General features: G+C 50.2%; 1 protein-coding gene across 2 annotated transcripts in view; it reads right to left on the bottom strand.

Annotated features, from left to right (window-relative positions):
- Positions 1–21,242, bottom strand: part of Tmem132b (transmembrane protein 132B) — a 273,939-nt gene that overhangs the window by 206,122 nt on the left and 46,575 nt on the right. Inside the window, exon 2 of one of the 2 annotated variants that reach the window (XM_052755486.1) lies at positions 1,861–1,914. The exons of the other annotated variant lie outside the window; for it this stretch is intronic. Coding sequence (XP_052611446.1) covers positions 1,861–1,914 — 54 coding nt within the window. The remainder of the gene's footprint in view (positions 1–1,860; positions 1,915–21,242) is intronic. 2 annotated transcript variants of the gene reach the window in all.

Genomic DNA, 21,242 nt, shown 5'->3' with positions numbered 1-21,242 from the left:
CTCTTCCTCCACTGTTCTTCCTTACTTCCCTCTGCTGTACCCCGCTCTCTTCTTCTGCGCCCCAATAATTCTTTATTTTCCCCTCTGTTCTGCCCACGCTCCCTCTAAACCAGCAGTTCTGAACCTTCCTGACGCTGCGACCCTTTAATACGGTTCCTCATATTGTGGTGACCGCCCCCCCCACCATAAAAACATCTTCATTGATACCTCATAACTGTAATTTTGCTACTGTTATGGATCATGAAGTAAACATCTGATATGCAACCCTTGCAAAAGGGTCATTACACACACACACACACACACACACACACACACACAAGGGGGGCGTGTCCCATAGGTTGAGAACACCTTATAGGCACACACTGGTTGCCTTTCTGAGTCTGGCTCATTTCACTTAAACCAAGGATGCCAAAAAAAAAAAAAAAAAAAAATGCCTAGTCCATTCATCCTCCCAGAAGATTCATGATCTAATCCTCAGCTCATCCCTACTGAACATTTGGATCATGTTAAGTCTACTGGGGGTCGGGGGGGACCATGGAAATAACAAGACTAAAACCTCACCTATGGGACACAGACACCATGCTCGTCTGTTCCTACAGGTGAGCACTGTATCCCTAGGAAACGGGGGTGGGGGTGTGCGAAGGCTGGGTGGGCCTAAGTGGGGCAGAGGGTGGAGGGGGCCACAAACCACAGGCAAAAGGTGGACATCTGCCGGGCGGTGGTGGCGCACGCCTTTAATCCCAGCACTCGGGAGGCAGAGCCAGGCGGATCTCTGTGAGTTCGAGGCCAGCCTGGACTACCAAGTGAGTTCCAGGAAAGGCGCAAAGCTACACAGAGAAACCCTGTCTCGAAAAACCAAAAAAAAAAAAAAAAAGGTGGACATCTGAGTCCCAGCCTGGAAGTTCTGAAGACTCCACTCCCTTCCCTGGGCCTTGGTTTCTTCATCAGCAAAATGAGTACATTATTACCAAATTCTGTCCTAAAACCCTAGACACTTCCATCAGAGGTAAATGTGGTTCAGAACCAAATCATCTCCCCAGCACACACCACTAGGGTCTCGTGTCTCCCCAGACCACGCTGCCTGTGTCCCGTGTCTCCCTAAGACGGGGAATGGACGCTCCCATATTCTGCACATACCAAGACGGCACCGCAGACAGCTTTGGCACGTCCGCCCTCATCCTTCCCCAGTAATTTATGGCCTGGATGTGGCCCTATCGACACTTCATTACAGAGACTGACAACCACGGTAATTACGCCTTTCCGCGGCCGACTATTCATCCTCTGTATCTTCCCGGTTCCTATCACGTCTGGTCCTTTGTCAAGGACAGCTGGGCATCTTCCGGTCACGCCCCAGCTAATAGGCACAGAGCAGGAACCCGAGTCTAACAGAGGGGACTCCGGTTTCTCGTTCAACTTTCAGACGTCTCCAGAATATGATGTTTGAAACCTACCCGATGGGTGGACATAGATCCCAGACTGGACTCCTGACGCTCAAAAAGCTTGGCTGCAATCTGCCCCGGAGGGTGTGCTGAGGAAACAGCACCTGCTTTTGAGAGGACAACCACGCCCACCTGTGATAGAACAGTCTGTGTCACCGGGGTCTTTAGGAGCCAAGTCCCCTGGGACGTCTAAAGCAAGGGGCTCATGGGAAAGCTAACAAAGTGGAACTGAACCCAGATGTCAATGAACGCAAACTGCTGCCCAAAGTAGGGGGCGCTGGCTAGTGCTGGGGCTCCCCTGGACTCTGAGGTTTTTTTCAGGAGTGGATGAAATCCGCTCACACTCAGATAGCAAAGGAAAAGGAGACAGACCGAGAGAGGAGGGACGTCAAAGGCTTCCTGCTTGGAAGCCAGCACTTACCACCAGTGTGGTCCCTCAGGGCCTGCTCAGGAGTGCCTGGTGACTCCCTTTGTGCTAAAAAAAAAAAAAAAAGTCTGAGGTGCCGGGCAGTGGTGGCGCACGCCTTTAATCCCAGCACTCGGGAGGCAGAGCCAGGCGGATCTCTGTGAGTTCGTGGCCAGCCTGGTCTACAGAGCGAGTTCCAGGAAAGGAGCAAAACTACACAGAGAAACCCTGTCTGGAAAAAAATTCTAAGGCTCAGAGTAGTCAAGGGACTTTCTCTAAAGCCACACAGCGCTTGAGTGATGGTGCTGGGAACTCTACTCACTATCTCTGAACCCACACCCACACCACTCCCACCTGGGGCCCCTTCCAGCCTCTCCTCGAGGCTAATTTCATCCTTGTTGTTGTTTTGTTTTGACACGGGGTCTCTTGCAGCCCAGGCTAGCTTCAAACCCACTATGCAGCTGAGGGTGACCTTGAACTTCTAATCCTCCTGCCTCCACCTCCCAAGCGCTGTGTTTGTCATTTCTCCTGAATTTTAATCCTATGGGACAACACTTCAAAACTCCGTCCTTGCAGCCTTACCTAGCCCAGTGGTGCCGGGAGCCGGCCACAGCCAAGGGTGAGCAGGTGTGACCACCACCCCCTCTCATCTGCTTCTGCTTCTGCCTCCGCCTCCGCCTCCTCCTCCTCCTCCTCCTCCTCCTCCTCCTCTTCTTCCTCCTCTTCCTTTTCCTCCCTCCTCTCACTCCCCTCCCAACTGCTCTCACTTTTCCCGGGGCTGGAAAGCAAGAGTCTTCCCTTCAGGGGGCTGGTCCCCCGTGGAGACACTTCTCTCCACCCCCAAGGCCACACCCCCAGTCTGCGTTCTCTGTGGCATGGCTCCCGGGGTTTCCTCTCCCTCTCGCAGAATTGCCTTACTCTCCGGTTGAACAGTTGCCATGGAAATCACTTCTATTGCTCTGGGAAGACGTGAGGGCCCAGGACGTTTTGTTTTGTTTCTCCTTCTGCCTTAGACGGGCACCAGGCTCCTCCCCTCCGGGCTCCCCTCCCCTCTCCTCCCTGCTGCTGGGGAAACTCTTGGTCCAACCCTCCAAGGGGCATCCTCGCCCCAGACTCCACAGGTTCTCAGGCAGGAGCCACTCCCCAGCTTCCTGGCGCACCCTGGAGTCATGTGACTTTTCTGACCAATGAGATAGCAGCTGGCTGCCTGGGCGCATCCCGTGGCAGAGGCAGACCTGCCTCTGGCCAGGACCGGACAGCAGGTGAGAGTTGGGATGCCTAGCAAACAGCCCTGCCCCTGTGGTGGAGCAAGGAGGACCCAGCAAGCCTGGGATGGCTTTTGTTCTTTGAGACTGGAAATTCAATTCCAGTCTCAGGGGGCCAAGCTGGAGAGATGGCTCAGTGGTTAAGAACACCAGCTGCTGTTCCAGAGGACCCGGGTTCAATTCCCCAGCACCTATATGGCCGTTCACAACCATCTATCTGTAACACCAGGCCCGGGGAATATAGTGCCCTCTGGTGCAGATACTCATGTTGCCAAAACACCCATACACATAAAATAAAAGTAAAGAAGACCTCATAGGGTGACTGAGGGGGTGGAATTGATCGATATAGACCAGGCTGGAAAGTACAGGCACCCCAGCTACTCAGAAGGCAGAGGCAAGAAGGTGACAAGTTCAAGGGCTGCCTGGACTACAAGTGAGTTCAAGTCTAGCCTGGGCACCTTCTCAAAATTAAAAGTAAAAAGAGGGTTGGGGGTGTTGAGACTTGCCTTTCATGTGTGAAGGCCTGACTCCCATCATCCTCTACCCTAAAGGCCTTGGCTTACCTCGGTTGCAACTGCAGAGACCCAGGGATGGAGGGTGGGCCCTGGGCATGTATGTCCTCAAAGAAATTCAGTACAGCCTGGGACGCCTGAATGGGACTCCCACCCCGGACCTTTCCAAGTGTGTCTCTTCCTCAAAATCTACCTCACCAAGCTGCTCTAATCAGCCACCTTGATAGAATGGGGACAGCTGCACCCTTGCCTGGCCCCACAGCCTCACTCTCCCACCACCCTCTTGCAGACCGGAGCCTCAGGCACCTCTGTGGACAGCCAGTGGCCTCTCAGCTCTGAAACCACCCCATGGTGCCAGCTGTCAGGACAGACACCAGGGCCTCTGCCAGTTTGACAGACAGTGGTACCCACAAGGGTTGGAGTCAAAGCCAAAGGCTTTGCTTGACTGACAGGCCCCTGAAGACACACTCCACCACCACGTCTATCCAAACCTCTCTCACTGCCACCCACAGAGAAGCAGCACCCTCCCCAGAACCCCCCAGCCTGCCATCCATCATCCATGATGGTGGGGCAGCACAACCCTGGGATAGACAGCTCATCGCCGGCACTTGGCTTGAATCATCCAGTGCCTACACCGATCCGAACTAAGGTCTGAAAACAAGCTTGGAGAACGGCCCTAGGTGACAGGTGTCCTTACCCTCGAGAGTCTCGGGACCCTGTGGAGGTCGGAGCAGAAGCCTGGGAAGCCGTGGTCGTGGTCGGAAGGATAAAGGCTGTGTTGTTTTTCTTTAGGTTTTTTTCAAACGTCTAAGCAACACAGGCAATGTGCTCAAATAAAAGAACAAACGCCAAACAGTCCCCACCACCGCCTTGTTCTTAATTCCAACACTAATTGCCAGAGTCAAGCCCTACCACCCCCACCCCATGCATACTAAAAGAACATTTGTCAATTTCGTCGACATTCGCCTTAAAAACTTTTTTATCCGAAGGTTTCAAAACAACAGGCAATCTCTGAAGCTAGGAAGCTGGGGTTAACATCTGCTCGACTCCTACTTATTCTTCAGAACCCCCAATTCAGAGGAACTGTTCATCTAGGAAACTTGCCACACCCTCCGCAGGCATAGAGCGTCTCCTTAGTAACCTGGGAGTCTCTCCCATGTGGCCCCTTTGTCACCTTAGGTCTGCTCCGTTCCCTTCGACAGCACATTCCAGGTGTGGCACGGAAGGGCCTCGGGGAGAGAGTGCCAAAGGGGGGGGATCTATGAGCAGAGCAAGAATTCAACCCACAAACAGCTAAAAGAGGTTGGAATAAAAAAGGCTAGGACTGGCCGGGCGGTGGTGGTGCACGCCTTTAATCCCAGCACTCGGGAGGCAGAGGCGGGCGGATCTCTGTGAGTTCGAGGAAAGCCTGGTCTACAGAGCGAGATCCAGGACAGTCAGGACTGCACAGAGAAACTCTGGTCTCAAAAAAACAAAAAAAAACAAAAAAGGACTGGGAAGTTGACCCGGTCAGTAAAGTGCTGGCTGTGTAAGCATGACAACTTGTGTTTGAACCCCTGAACACAGATAAGCACTGCACGGTGGCGGACATCAGTAACATCTGCATGGGGAGGTAGAGACAGGCAGATCCCTGGGGCTCGGTGACCCTGGCCAAGTCCATGAGCTCAAGGATCAGAGGGAGAGAAAGAGAGAGGGAGAGAGAGAGAGAGAGACGCTGCCTGGAAGAACAACATGGAGGGTGATTAAGGAGACACTGACGATGACCTCTAAACACCACCCCCGTGCACACAGGTACACAGATATACACACACGCACATGAAAATAAGCAAAAAAAAAAAAAAAAAAGAGATAGAGGAAAAAGCTAGACGGCGCACAAATGTACCCTACAAGCCACTGGTGGGCTGGGGAGGCGATGACGCCCACTGGAGCCCCAGGCTGGTGGGTGTGGCCTGGAGGAAAGGCAGGTGGCACTCTGTCCTCCAGGCCCGGTAACGGGCTTCCTTCTCTTCCACCAGGATCTCAGCCAGTTCTCACAGACAAGGCGTGCAGATGTGAGCAACAATGTCAGCTGGCACCGGCTGCATGCCTGCAAAGTGGATATAGGAGTTTGGCGCCAACTGTGTGCTCACAAAGTGAAACCTGGAGGCTGGTGCCGCCTTGCCCAGTGTGAAGTAGTATGCAGCTTGAGAAAGGGGCGGGTCACCACTGATCATAAGAACAGAGGAGTCACCCAGACACTATGCTAAGGACGAGAGCAACCTCATAAAGGACACCGAGATCATGACCCCACATATATACAATTCACAAAGAGATCAGGGACAAAAAGCCAGAACAGCAAAAGAATGAGGAACGCCAGGCTCAGAGGGCGTCTTTCTGAGAAGAGAAAGAATCAGGTTGGAGAAGGGCACAGAGAGGGCGTAAAAGAACAAAAGACACACAGCAATCGTCCAAATGGGAGTCATCTTTGGAGAACGGGACATTATTAAGGGTTATGTTAAGGGGAAGAGAGCATACAGTGGTCACCATATACACGTCACCCTTTTGCTATTAATACCAGGGTCTCACTCTGTAGTCCAGGCTGGCCTGAACTTGCTATATAGATCAGGCTGACCTTGAATACACAGAGATCCACCTGCTTCTGCCTCCTGAGGTCTGAGATTGAAGGTAAGCCAACCGTGGCTGGTTTCTTTCTTTCTTTTTTCTTTCTTTTTTTTCTTAACTAAGGAGACACGGTACCTGGCCCTCCAAATAAAGTTGTATTCCCGACATAAAGATGGTTTTGTATCTATTCAAGCAAGTAAAATAAGCTACACATTTATATGGGTATCCATGCACTAATCCGCATCATGAAGAGCTTCTGGAACAGTCTATAGTGAAGAGCATATCCCAGCTGTCCAGGAGACCATCCCCGACCCTCTGCATCTGGCTGCATTTGAGATAAGAAGGACATTCAAATGCAAACAGATGCGCTGAGGTCTATTTAGAACATTCTAGAAATGGAAGCACCATCAGCAGTAACGGGAGGGTGGGGGGTGATGACCGGCCCGGCAGGGCTGCGGTACTCAATTAATCCTTAATGTGTTTGGGGGGCTTTCTCCCTGCCGCTGGGTCATTTACTAATGCGGGGACTCACTCCTTCCCTCCGCCTTCAGCACATCCATCACCATGGAGATGGGGAGTGACTCAGAGATCATAAATAAAAATAATCCGACTGCACACGCCACCACACGCCACCTGGATGTGATGCCAATCCATTTTTTTTTTTCATTCTGAGAGCTCATGGGAACTTGAATGATGGACACCTCCCAAGAAACAGAAGCCACTGGGCACCCACTGAGAGCCAAGGTGACACCCAGGGACATATGTACTTCCCACTAACTCTTACCAACTGCGGGGGAATGGGGGTCGTGCGGCTTGCGTGCGTGTGTGCTTGTGTGTGGTACTGGGGTGAACCCAGGGACTCGTGCATGCTAAGAAGTGTTCTACCACTGAGCTACATCCTCCTCAGCCCTGTTTTTACTTTGTATTCCCAGAAAAGTCTCCCTTAAGTTGCCTGGACCAGCCTCAAACTCCCTCTATAATCCAGATAAGTCTCAGTTTGTCAATATACTCTGCTCTGGGAACTGCTGAGGGTGTACATAACCCACCTATGAGTATCCAAGTGGGTCCCTTGCCAACCCAGGAGCTCCATGACTTGACACTCAAGGCCTCCCCAGACCTGTCCTTGCCAGATGAATCCAGGTACCAGTAGGCATGGACATGGGGTGTCCAAGAACAGGGAGTCCCACAGTCACAAAGTCCCTCCCCTCTTCACCCTTCCACCATCCTGGGCTGCGTGTGGCAAGTGAGCCAGAACTGAGCTGGGGCTGGGCTATCAGCTTGCTGGATCTGGCTTTATCTTGGCTATGTGTGGCACTGGCTTCTATTTATGACATTGGTCTGCTCTTAAAATAAGTGTATTTAAGTAAGAGCAGGTGGGGGTGCTGGAGATGGAACCAGGGCTTTGCACACGCTAGACAAGCATTCTGTCTCTCCCCTAGACCCCAGCCCACTTTCCACTCCTTGATTTTGAGGGAGAGCCTCCCTACGTTGCCCATGCTGGTCTCGAATTTATGATCCACCTGCCTCAGCCTCCTGAGTAGCTGGGATGATGCCAGGCCTGACTCTATTTCTAAATACATTCTTTTTAATTAAGCGTTCTTCTTTTGGGGGGGGGGGTTGGGGATTTAGCTCAGTGGTAGAGCTCTTGCCTAGCAAGCACAAGGCCCTGGGTTCAGTCCTCAGCTCTGGAAAAAAAAAAAGAAGAAGAAAAAGATTTCTTTTTTTTTTTAAATATGTATGAGCATGTATTTCTGCATACCATGTGAATGCCTGGAGCAAGCAGAGGCCAGAAGGGGGCGTCAGATCCCCTGGAGCTGGAGTTACAGGCAGTTGTGAGCCACCCAACAAAGAAATGAAAATCAGGTCCTATGCAAAAGCAACAAGCACGCTTTCTTAACCGCTGAGCCATCTCTCCAGCCCCTAAATAGAAAATTTTAATAGCAGGAGAATACTTCAAATAAGGCAAAATAATAATAATTAATGATGATGATGATGATGATGATGATGATGATGATGATAATATCATGAAGTCAGCCCAGGAAAAGCCAAAGGTGGAAAATATAGCAACTGGGGTTGGAGAGATGGCTTAGCGGTTAAGAGCACTGACTGCTCTTCCAGAGGACCCGGGTTCAGTTCCCAGCACCCACATGGCAACTCACAACTGTCTGTAATCCCAAGATCTGACACCCTCACACAGAGATACATGCACACAAAACACCAATGCACATAAAATAAAAACAATTACATATATATATATAGCAACTGATGCCTATGGCTCCTGAGACCTGAGCGATGGCCTCAGGCATCTCTCTCCACCTCAGCTGAGCCAGCAGCGGCTGCCACCTGTGGAATCTAAAGTCTCACTCTGCTGTAATTACAAAGGCAGAAGACCCTCCCTCTCCACAGGTCCTTGGATCCTCCTGTCTCCATGTCCTCTCGATGATGTAACCGAAACTCAAGGAAACAGGCTCACAGTTTGAGGGGGATCCAGTCCACATCGGTGGGAAAGTGGTGGTGGTGGGGGCAGGAACTGAGCCAGCAGGTGACCCTAGGCCCGCAACCAGGGAGTAGCATGCCCCCAAGGACCCACTCTCTCCAGCAAGGCTCCACCTCCTAAAGGCCCCCACAACCTTCTGAAACAGCGCCACCTGCTGGAAACCAAGTGTCCAAACACCCAAGCCTGCGGAGGACTGAAAAATAGACAGATGAATCTCTCCCACGCACCTGCTCCTGAATAACCAGTCAGAGGCTTAATATTAATTATAAACTCTTTGGTCTATGGCTCTGGCTTATTGCTAACTTGCTCTTTTATCTTAAATGAGCCCATTTCCACTAATCTATGTATCACCACGTGTCTTGTGGCTTTACCTGTGTTCCATTATATCTTGCTCACCCCACCCCACCCCCCACCCCCAGCAGTGCTCAGTGTCTCCCCTGACTCCATCTTCCTTCTCCCTGTATCTTTGCTAGGATTTCTCATCTGGCTAGAACCTGTCTAGCTATAGGCCAGAGCAGCTTCTTTATTAACCAATGGTAGCAACACATATTCACAGCGTACAGAAAGATCACCCCACGGCAGGGGACGCATGACATCTAAACACAATAGGTCACTAAAGGATCAGGGGCTGGGATTTAAAGTGACCCCAAACTCAGTTATTGGATATTCTGTCCGTGATGGTTAACCTTGACTGTCAATTTGACACAATTAAAGTCACCTGGGCAGGGAGTTGCAATAAGGGATGTCCAGACAAGGGTAATGTGTGGGCATGTCTGTGGAGAACATGTCTTAGGTTAACTGGTGTAGCAAGTTGAGGTTTGGGTTCCCAACTGTATAAAAGAGCAGAAAGTAAGCTGGCTGTAAGCATGCAGGCAGGCATTCTCTCTCTGCTCTCGATTGTGGTTGTGATGTGACTAGCCACGTCAAGTCCTGCCTTGACATCCCTTGACACAATGGTGAACTGTGACTGGGAATTGAGAGTTAAAATACACTGTGTCTCCTCTAGGTCACTCTTGTTGGGATGTTTTGTCACAGCAACAGACAGGACACTGTATTCATGTTACTTTGTAACTGTGATCAAACACTTTAACCAAAGGCCACTTAAGAGGGTAAGAGGTTTCACAGGTTTGTTTTAACTCACGGTTCTAAGTTGTTCACCATGGAGGGAGTTAGGGGGAGAACTCAAGCAAAATACTTGAAGCAGAAACCACAGAGGATGCTGCTTGCCGGCTGCTTCATAGGCTCAGCTAGCTTCCTAATACAGCCCAAGGCCACCTGCCTAGGGATGGTGCCACCCACAGTGGGCTAGGCTCTCCTGCATCCACTAACAATCGTGGCACTCCCCCACAGACATGTCCACAAGCCAGGTGACTATAGGCTGTGTCCAGGGGACAGTCAAAACTAATTGGGCAGCCATTATTCTAGGACAACAAAATACAGAGGAGGATGTAGGTTTTACACGGATGTCTCAGCAGAGACCCATGACAGTGAATATCTATAAAGAGTTCAGGAACCCGGTGATGGCATTTGGGGAGGGGGGGTGCGTTTCTTACTGATGTGTGGAAAGGCTCGGATGAAATGTCAAGTGCAAGCAGCTGCCGTAGCCATGGTTTCTGAGTCTTTCCTCTCACTGGGGTGTGGCGCATCCTTTCTGGGAGTGAGTGGCAGATGAGTGCTTGGGTGAGGAGGGATGCTGCCTTCCTCTCCAACCCGTCAGAGCTTCATTAACAGTCACACAGCCGCAGAAGTCAAGGATAATTGGGAATTATCAACTTGACTTTTTGAGATTATAATAATTACTACTACGGAAGGTGCAAAGGAAAAATACTTGCATATTGTTGGAGGAGATGTCAACAGATAATTCTTTCTGAAAGTTAATTTGGCAACGAGGATCAAAACATTGAAACATAGTCATATCCTTAGCCCAGGAAGTATTCTCCTAACTTAAGAATTTGTAAGAAATAATAAGAAAGTTCACTGCCACACACCTAAGGCATTGAAACCCAGAAATGACCTAGATACACAAAAATAGAGGCTTAAAGTGTGCCCTTGAAATGAAGCACTATACAGCCTTCAAAAATCACACTTGAAGAACATTTAAAAACAGGAGTGTGGCCAGAATATCATGTAGCATAAGAAAAAAAGACATGTGAGCCTTCAGAATTAGGAAAAGCATTGCAGGAATATGAGTGTTCGTGTCTGTGAGTGTGTGTGTGTGTGTGTGTGTGTGTGTGTGTGTGTGTGTGTATCTGTCTGTCTGTCTCTCTCTGTGTGTCTGTCTGTCTCCGTGTGTGTGTGTGTGTGTGTGTGTGTGTCTATCTGTCTGTCTGTCTCTGTGTGTGTGTCTATCTGTGTGTGTATGTGTGTGTGTATCCATCTGTCTTTGTGTGTGTATCTATCTGTGTGTGTGTGTGTGTGCGCGCGCGCGCGCGCGCGCGCGCTCTGGTCTCTGCAGACAATGTGCACTCTGTGTGTACGTGTGTGTGTGCATGTGCGTGAGTGTGTGTGTGTGTGTGTGTGTGTGTGTACATATGCACATGCCTGCAGAGGCCAGAAAAGAGTGTCAGATCCCCTGGAGCTGAAGTCACAGATGGTTGTGAGCCACCATGTGGGTGCTGGGAACTGAACTTTCATCCTCTGCAAGAGCATCCAGTTCTCTTAACCATTGAGCTGTCTCTCCAGACCCTATTTTTAAGTCTTTGCACGTTTCTATAGTCTCCAAATTTTCAACAGTTCTCTTAAAATCAGAGTCAGGGGGTCCTAAGGGTGAAGTTTATGAAAGTCCCATAGTTTGGCTTTTAACATTCTCTCTGAGTTTGTTTTTGTACACCAGGGAACAGCTTTGGCTTGTGGCTCAGTGGAAGTTAAGAGTCAGCAGGGAGGCTTGGAACCAAAGCCAGCCCAATCAGCACCCCAGTGAGTGGGCTTGCAATACCGCCAACACCCACCAGGAGGCAGTGTCGCGCCACACGCGGCGCTCACCTGCTGGATGCTCGATTCTCTCCCTCTCTCTGTAGACCCCTGTTGATGCAACAGTATCAGTGCTAGGAAGACTAAAGACAAGGCATTTTCAGGTCCCTGTTGGGTACTTCCCAGGGACATGTAAAGAAACATCTATTTGTTCCAAACCGAGAGGGCACCAACAGATCAAAGAAAGATTCTGTTTATTAGATGGGTTTATTCGCGTTCTTGACAGAAGCATGGGAGACACCAAGGCAGCGCGCCACCAGAAGTCCCAACTCATCTGTTGTTCACCTCGGTTGCAAGCTCTGGAGGGGAGAGGCCGGGCGAGGAGCCTTCTGCGGGTCTCAGGAGCCCGGGCACCTCCTCCCTGCACGTGAGAATGTTATCACAACTGCTCTGATTTGAGATGGGGATGTTCACGTCCAAGCTCGAGGAAAACAGCCACAGCACAGTCCTCCAGCAACAAAGTGTGGGCTCTGAGCTGCCCGGGCAACGGAAGAGGCTTGGCACTGACTGTGTGCTCTCACCCAGGAACCGAGGGCACACACTGGCAAGGGGCCACCTGCAATGAGACAGCGTGTTTCTATCCATCAGTCCTCAGAGCCGATTTGGCACCCACCGTGTGCCAGACCCCAGAAATACACAAAGGACTGGAGTGCTCAGCTCGAGCACTGAGTAAGGACATAGCGTGCCCACCAGAGCCCGGGAGGCGGGGCCATCCCAGCTTATCAATTAACGGAAAACAGAAGAAGTCCCTGAACATGAGGTGGGTTGATGGGGGGGGCCAGGGCGGGAGGGGGGGTACACCTGCAACTCCAACCAGTCTAAAAAGGATGTGCACTGGGCAGCAGTGGCGCAAGCCTTTAATCCCAGCACTCGGGAGGCAGAGCCAGGCAGATCTCTGTGAGTTCGAGGCCAGCCTGGTCTATAGAGCAAGATCCAGGACAGACACCAAAACTACACATAGAAACCCTGTCTCGAGGAAAAAAAAAAGTGGGGGGGAGATGTGCAAAGGGCACTGAGGGAACCAGACTGGATGGAACCAGAACTCAATATGGAGTCTGGCTCTAGGCGTCACCTTATTCCCTTGAGTCAGGGTCTCTCACTGAACCTGGAGCTAAACTGGGGCCAGCAAGCCCCAGCTTGCCTCCACCAACCCACAGTAACAGGGGCCACAGATGTGCATGGCCACACCCAGATATTTTTCTCCATAGATGCTGGGAATTTGAACTCACGTCATTACGCTTGTGCCGAAAGCACAATTACTCACAGCCTCCATGCGTGTTTTTTTTTTTTTTTTATCTTTATTACACAATCATGTCACACATCATGACAGGCGATCGTACTCTGACAAATGTCCTTACAGGACATCATGGAGTGTGTCTACACAAAATGAGATGGCCACTGCACAGGACCACAGTCACACATGCATGCAGACCATCGTGGGCTGAAATGTCCCTACCCGGAGCCTGACTGGGTGTGGCTATGGTAGAACGTTGGTTACCAGCTCGATCACACAGCCCTCAACTGGTGGTTTTTCCTCCTTCTCAGATAGCCTGTTTTACTTCCTTCTACTCCAAAACAAATTACCAGCACACAGCCAGGCTCCACTTGGGCAAGTTACCACAGCAAGCTCAAAAAGAGGGACCCAGGATGGGAAGACTACTCAGTGGGTAAAGCGTTTGCCCCAAAATAGGAACACTTGAGTTCAGTGTAAAATGCGGGAACAGCAATGCAGTCTGTAGTCCATCTTCAAGATGTGGCAGAGGCTTGCCGACCCTGGAGACAGGCAGATCTGTGGCACTCACTGCCGGTCAGTCTGCTCTATCAACAAGCTTCGGGTTCAGTGAGAGCCACTGTCTCAAAAAGTAAGTAAGGCAGATGGCTGGAGAGATGGCTCAGCAGTTAAGAGCACTTGCTTCTCTTCCAGAGGACCCAGGTTCGATACCCAGCGCCCACAGGGCAGCTCACAACCATCTGTAACTCCAGTTCCCAGGTACCTGATGCCCTCTTCTGGCCTCTGTGGGCACCAGGCACACATGGTGCACAGATATACATGAAGGCAAAACACCCATACACAGAAAATAAATAAATCTTGGGCCAGGCAGTGGTGGCACATGCCTTGAATCCCAGCACTCGGGAGGCAGAGCCAGGTGGATCCCTGTGAGTTTGAGGCCCGCCTGGTCTACAGAGCGAGATCCAGGACAGGTGCCAAAACTATACAGAGAAACCCTGTCTTGAAAAACAAATAAGTAAATAATAAATAAGTCTTTTAAAAAAAATTTAAGTAAGGTATATAATGATAAAGGAAGACACCTGTAGTCAACCTGTGGCTTCCACAGGAATGTGCACATACATGCACACACCCACATGAACATATATACGCCACACACACACACACACTTACATTTTCAGTGTGACCCCAGGGGTTACTACTATACACAATCTCATTTCCAGGACAAACACAGGCCTGGGAGTGGGGGGGCGGGGGCAGCCACGGCTTACCCCATCATCCCCTACCATCTCTCTCTTCTCACACTATAGAGGGTGAGGAGAGACAGCTCATGACCCCTGGAACCCTGATGAGACAATGTCCCTTTAGGAAATGGCAGAGCTGGAGGGAACTCGGAACTTGAGCGGCGTTGCCAAGGTTCCTTATGCTTCTACCCCTTTCTCGAAATTTACCATCCCGCTGGGCGGTGGTGGCACACACCTTTAATCCCAGCACTCGGGAGGCAGAGCCAGGCAGATCTCTGTGAGTTCGAGGCCAGCCTGGTCTACAGAGTGAGATCCAGGACAGGTACCAAAAGTACCCAGAGAAACCCTGTCTCAAAAACCATCATGCCTGATGCAAGCAAGTGTGTATGCATTCTAGAGAACCTAAAGTGACTGCCTAATTCCCAGATGCCCGCATCTCTCCTTTAGTCTCAGGAAAGTGATAGTTTTCATTCATCGGTTTAGGAAGCAGAGTGTCATCTCCTCCCTGTCCCCGCCCCACAAGCCATCTTGATGAGCCACTGTGCTGAGGAACCAGGGACACAGGTAAAGAGCTCATGACCAGGCCCCAGGCCCCAAGCCCCACACAGGATCCAGCTTTCTCCCTCTCTCTAATCTTCAAGGAAAAAAAAAGTCATTGAAATGCATCTGCGCCAGGGAAATAGAAGGGCCGTCTGCCTGGCTCCACAAAGGCCCCGCGTTTGTCACCCTGCTTTTTGTAGCCAAAAAAAAATTCATTATTTTTCCTGGCACCGGTGATGGAAGGTGAAGCCGTGAGGAGACCTGGAAGTTACTGGAATTCCGCACCACAACACTGGGTAGCCGCACCTGGCCCGAGGCGGTTGCCAAGCTTCTAAACGCTAAGTGGTGAGGCCAACCTGAGGGACGCGCCAAGGAACAGTAAATAGACTCAGAGGTGGATCTTGGAGCCTGGGGTCCCCGCAGAAGGCGGGTCTGGCTTCCAGGCTACTGAAGCAAGAGGAAACCGCAGGAGCCGCAGAGAATCCAATTAATTCCATCAGCCGGTAAAAAACATTCCAGCTCGCTAGTTAAAAAGGTAGGGAAAGTTCCGAACAGTCTCTCCTAAGCAAACCCCCAGCCGCCGCCGCGTAGGAAGATTGCCAGGGTAACAAAATAAACAGAGCTCAGGAACATGCAGGAGGGATGCTGATCTTAGCTCCCCACTGCTGTGTGATACCCAGGAAACCTTTGCCCTCTCTGAGCCTCCTTTTCCTTTCTTTCTTTCTTTCTTTCTTTCTTTCTTTCTTTCTTTCTTTCTTTCTTTCTTTTTCTTTCTTTCTTTCTTTCTTTTTACTTAATTTTAAAGCTTTAAATGTTGAATAAATGAAATGTTTCTGTGTATCAAACATCAAAAGATAGAAGGGTCTGGAATGATCTCTCCCTTCCTCCACTCTCTTGTCGCCCCCAAACTCCCAAGAAACAACCTATGCTATCGGATTGTTTGTTTTGCTTTTGAGGCAGGGTCTCACATAACTCAGGCTGGCCTCCAATTTGCTACATAGCTGAGGATGACCTTGAACTCCTGATCCTCTTGCCTTCACCTCCATGCCTGGTTTAAACAGTGCTGGGGATGGAACCCAGCATGCTAGGAGAGTGCTCTCCTGAAAAACCATACCCCTATCCTGATGTCTGGCTTCTCTTGAAAACCTAAATCTTTTAGCCCTTTCAAGGACTTGCTCCCAATGACCTGACTTCCTCTCATTAGGTCCCACTTCTAATGACTTGACTTCCTCCCATTAGGTCCCACCCCCTAACGACCTGACTTCCTCCCATTAGGTCCCACTTCTAATGACTTGACTTCCTCCCATTAGGTCCCACCCCCTAACGACCTGACTTCCTCCCATTAGGTCCCACCCCCTAACGACCTGACTTCCTCCCATTAGGTCCCACCCCCTAATGACCTGACTTCCTCCCATTAGGTCCCACCCCCTAACGACCTGACTTCCTCCCATTAGGCCCCACACCTCCAATCACCTGACTTCCTCCTGCTAGACACACACCCCTTCCAATGACCTTTCCCCGGGCTCGGCATCCAGTGGTCTAACCTCCTCTCACTAGGCCCCACCTGCTGAAGGTTCCATTCCCAGCCCTAACCACAGCCTGGGGACCAAGCTTTCTCCACACCACTGACATTCATTTTCAAAATGAAGGACTGTGGCAGTCAGAAGAGACAGAATGGGACAGCCACCTGCCTGACACCTTACCTTGCCACTAACAATGGAGGGTTGGGGTTCAGACAGGGAGCCCTGGGTCACTCTGATGCTAGGACAGGCTCCAAATGCCCAACACAACACTTTAAAAGAAATCACAGATCTCTCTCTCTCTCTCTCTCTCTCTCTCTCTCTCTCTCTCTCTCTCTCTCACACACACACACACACACACACACACACACACACACACACACAAGCCAGATGGCTTTTTTTTTTCCACTATGTGGAATAGGAAGGCCTTACTCCAACCCAGGCTGACCTTGAACCCCAAACAAGACAAATAGAGGAAAATCTCCAGAACAAAAGAAAAAGATGAAGGGGGCGGGCGGGGGGGGGGGGGGGGGGGGCGGGGGTGTTGGCCAGGCTCCTCCATGTCACTGTTTTCTAGATGCTTCTGTATGGCTCTTGTTTTTACCAAGCACATCCATTATGCTCAGGGAGGGCAGTTGGTGCAGACATTATGTAAGGAAGAACAGAGCTCAAGCTGGGGAGATGACTGTCCCCACCAATGTAAGAACCTGTGAGCCTGTGGTGCCCAAAGCCACAGGCTAATTCTTGAGAGCAAAGGCGTTATTTGGAAGAGAGAGAAGGAAAGAGTGATTTTAAGTGGAAAACTGCCGGGTAAAAGCCTCCCCTGCTGGGAGCTGCTCAATTCATTCATTAAGGATGAAACAGACTCCAATCTACAGCATCCCACAGGGACAGGAGGCTGGCTGACTGTCTCTCCGAGGTGCTCACAGAATGGCTCCTTCAGAAGCCCCTCCCTGAATCTTAGCAGGGTCCCGGGTCACAAAGACACATGCCTCCAGGGATCAGAAGGCAACAGCAAGTGAAGTCTGGGGACCAACGTATGATGCTTGAATATTAAATTCACGGGGCCACACCTCCCCTCTGTACTGGGGATACCATTCTGTGGAAATACCTCCAGTCTTGGACAGAGTTTGGGGAACAGAGAACGGCTTGTCTAGCCTGAGGGAAGCTACAGGGGAGGGCTATTATAAACGGTAACTTGGGGGAGTAGCTTTGGCAAAGTGGGGATCCAATGCTTTGCATAAAAGGGGTGCATACTAGCCCACTGTACCCCACCTCTGTGGGAACATAAGGCTATACTTCATAGCTTTCCCTGGTTCCACACATATCCAAAATTGAAGTACTCAGGAGCAACTGTCCAGTGGACCCGTTTTTTTAACCCCAGACAATCCGTAAGCAAGACAAAACACACCCCTGGTCCAGTCTGAGAGGCACCATTTTGTGTCTGATGCTAAAAAAGGGTAGGGATGAGGATGACAGATTACCAGAGAAAATGCTGGAGACACATCAGCCTGCTCCCTGACCTTCCTCTGGTTTGAGAGACGCTCCACAGCTTCACGCAGCGTTAAAATCCATGAGTAAAGTACTTGCCACACAAGCATGAGTACCAGAGTTCGATCCCCGGAACCCATGTAAAAAGCCAGGCAGGATGCTGTGTGCTTTTAGTCCCAGTACCGGGAAGACAGAGAAAGGACCATTCCTAGGGCTCATGGACTAGCCTGCTTCCCCTAATCAGCAAGTCCCCAGTCCTAGCGAGACCCTGTCTCAAAAAGCAAGGTGGGCGCTGGAGAGATGACTCGGCCATTAACAGCACTTTCTGCTCTTGGCAAAGGACCCAGGTTCAGTATCCAGCACCCACATGGTGACCTACAACCACCTGTGACGTCAGTTCCAGGGGATCTGACACCCTTGCCTGGCCTCCATGGCCTCCTGAACATATGTGGTACCCAGACAAAAATGCAGGCAAACACTTATACACAAATAATTTTTGTTTTTGTTTTTCGAGACAGGGTTTCTATGTGTAGCTTTGTGCCTTTCCTGGAACTCGCTTTGTAGACCAGGCTGGCCTCGAACTCACAGAGATCTGCCTGCCTCTGCCTCCCGAGTGCTGGGATTAAAGGCATGCGCCTGCGCTGCCGCCGCCGCCGCCGCCGCCGCCACCACCACCACCACCACCGCCCGGCACAAATAATATTTTTTAAAGGTGGATGGCGCCTAAGGTTCATCTGGCCCCCAAACATGTGTACAAATGATGATGATGATGGTGATAGTAATAATAATAATAATAATAATAATAATAATAATAATAATACAAAATGAATCCATTGCATAGTGGTACAGCTAATTACAATCTGATTTCCATACACGTGGGGAGGAGCTAGCATGCTGGTGATTTAGGAACTGCATTCAGTCTTGAAATCTAGGGTATAAGGTCATGGTATATATGAGTTCATGTCCCAGGAAATGCCACCAGTGGGCACTGTGTTGGCTAGTTTTATATCAATTTGATATACGTTAGGGTCACCTGAGAGGAAGGAACCCCAATTGAGAAAATGCCTCTGCAAATTAGGGCTGTAGCAAGCCTGTAGGGCACTTTCTTAACTAGTGGTTGATGGGGAAGGCCCAGCCCATTGTGGGTGGGGCCACCCCTGGACTGGTGATACTGGGTGCTATAAGAAAGCAGGCTGAGCAAGAGACAGGGAGCAAGCCAGTAAGCAGCACTCTTCCATGGCTTCTACATTAGTTCCTGCCTCTGAGTTCCTGCCCTGTTTGAGTTCCCGCCTTGGCTTTCCTCAACAGACTGTGATTCAGAATAATAAACCCTTTCCTCTGCAAGCTGCTTTTGGTCATGATGTTTCATCACAGCAATAGAAACCCTAAGACAGGCAACTTCTCTGTGTCTTTTGCTTAAATATTAAAGCCTGTCCCATCAGACATTGCTATTGTTTTAATGAGTATTCGTTGTACCATGGGATGGGTTCTGGCTGATAGTCTCATTCAAGTCTATATGTGCTTGTCTGTATTCACCTCATTACCCTTTCCTGGCTCTTTGCATCCCTCTCCCAAAGTTTCCCTTCCTACTTTCATATTGTGTGTGTATGTGTGTGTGTGTGTGTGTGTTATGGGATATTTGTACACTGAGTGAAAGTGTATTCCTGTGATTGGTGTAATAAAAAGTTGAGGAGTCAATAGCTAGGCAGGAGGGATAGGTGGGATTTTCAGCGGAGAGAAAGGAAGAGGAGGAGAATCTATGTGCACAGGAGAAGCCAGGAGACACAGACCAAGTCAGAGGTACAGAATGAAAGGTAAAAGGCTACGAGTTAATTTAAGATACAAGAACTAGTTGGGAACAAGCCTAAGCTATAGGCCAAGCTTTCATAATTCATAAAAAGTCTCCATGTCATTACTTGGGAGCTGGCTGGCGGGACAGAGAAAGACTTGTTACATGTACGTGCATGTGTGTATGTGTCTGTGTGTGTGTGTGTGTGCGTGTGCATGTGTGTGTGTGGTGTGTGTGTATGGTGTGTGTGTGGGTGGTGTGTGTGTGTATGGTGTGTGTGTGTGTATGTGTGTGTGTGTGTAGCATACACATAGGACAGAAAGCACATGATTTCTCCATCAGAAATGTCAGAGCCACTAAGGCCACCTAGCACACAATTTCCATCCTAGAGGGCCAATGGAGCATCAGGCTTACACAGAAGAGGAACACAGAGAGGCCATAAATGTCCGTGACCAGTGCCAAATGAGGCAGTAAGCCTCAGGGATCCTCCCATCTCGGCTTCCCCGGCACTGGGATTACAAGCACATGTCACTCACCTGGCTTTTCTTTTCTTTCTTTCTTTCTCTTTTTCTTTCTTTCTTTTTTTAATTTTTCAAGACAGGATTTCTCTGTGTAGTTTTGGTGCCTGTCCTGGATCTCACTCTGTAGATCAGGCTGGCCTCGAACTCACAGAGATCTGCCTGCCTCTGCCTCCTGAGTGCTGGGATTAAAGGCATGAGTCACCACCATCCAGTGTCCTTTTCTCTCTTTTAACGTGGATTCTGAGGTTTGAATTCAGGTCCTCATGATTATGGAATAAACACCCTAGCTCATTAGGTCTCAAAAGGCCACATCAGAGGTGGCAAGCAGTCTTGTCCTGGATCTGCAGCCATATTGCTAAAGCATCAGTCCCTGGGAACCAGCCAGAAGATTCTGTTAGTAAGCGCAGCCCAGAGCCTGCACAGCCAGTGATGTGCTGCCTCTCAGCTCCTGGAGACACGCGTGTCCACACGGGGCAGGGGAGGGGGGGGGGAATACCATAAGTGCACCACTGAGTCCATAAATAAGCAGGACTGATGATCTCTTCCCCGGGCCATTATCCAGCCCGTTCGTCTTGGTTTCTCTGCCCGAGTAACGGGCAGATGTCATTGCCAACGGGTCCCTAGGGGTTGATTACAGACTCCATTACGAAGGGTTCCAAAGACACAGCTCCATTCCGAGTCTTGAAGCATTTTTCAAACCGAGGAAAGAGAATTTCATTTAAAAGACCAACGGCCACGAGTAACCTCACCATTGGGTTCCAATTTGATCCCGTTGGCAAACGCCAAGCATTCCGAAGGTTGTTCACGTCTCCGGCTTTTGTCTAATTACCTCACCTGTGACAATTACTGCCGCGTGCAGCAGACATGGAAAACAGGAGCTGTCTGCCAGACAGCCCGCGGCTCGCAGATGGGGCCCCTCAGAGACGCATCACTCCACGGACATTATCAGACACCGACACTGTCGGAACCTGCGGCACACTCCAAATGCAGGTTCAAGACAGAAGAGGCACCTGTTCCCGTGGGAGACAAAGCACTGAGAATAGCCAAGTAAGATCATTCCAGAAAGTGGTAAAGGCCAAAGAAGAGAGTTAAGCTGCGTCACAGGGTGATCCCATAAGCCTGATGGGAAAGAAGCCACGCCCTTCCTTTACCTGGACTCTGTGTGTGTGTGTGTGTGTGTGTGTGTGTGTGTGGGTGTGTGTGTGTGTGTGTGTGTGTG

The sequence above is a fragment of the Peromyscus californicus genome, unplaced genomic scaffold (genome assembly GCF_007827085.1).
Source record: "Peromyscus californicus insignis strain IS unplaced genomic scaffold, ASM782708v3 Scaffold_2__1_contigs__length_46816999, whole genome shotgun sequence".
In the NCBI taxonomy this organism is placed as follows: Eukaryota; Metazoa; Chordata; class Mammalia; order Rodentia; family Cricetidae; genus Peromyscus; species Peromyscus californicus.
The sequence above is the reverse complement of the archived record's forward strand: the minus strand, read 5'-3'. Positions and strand labels throughout refer to the sequence as shown.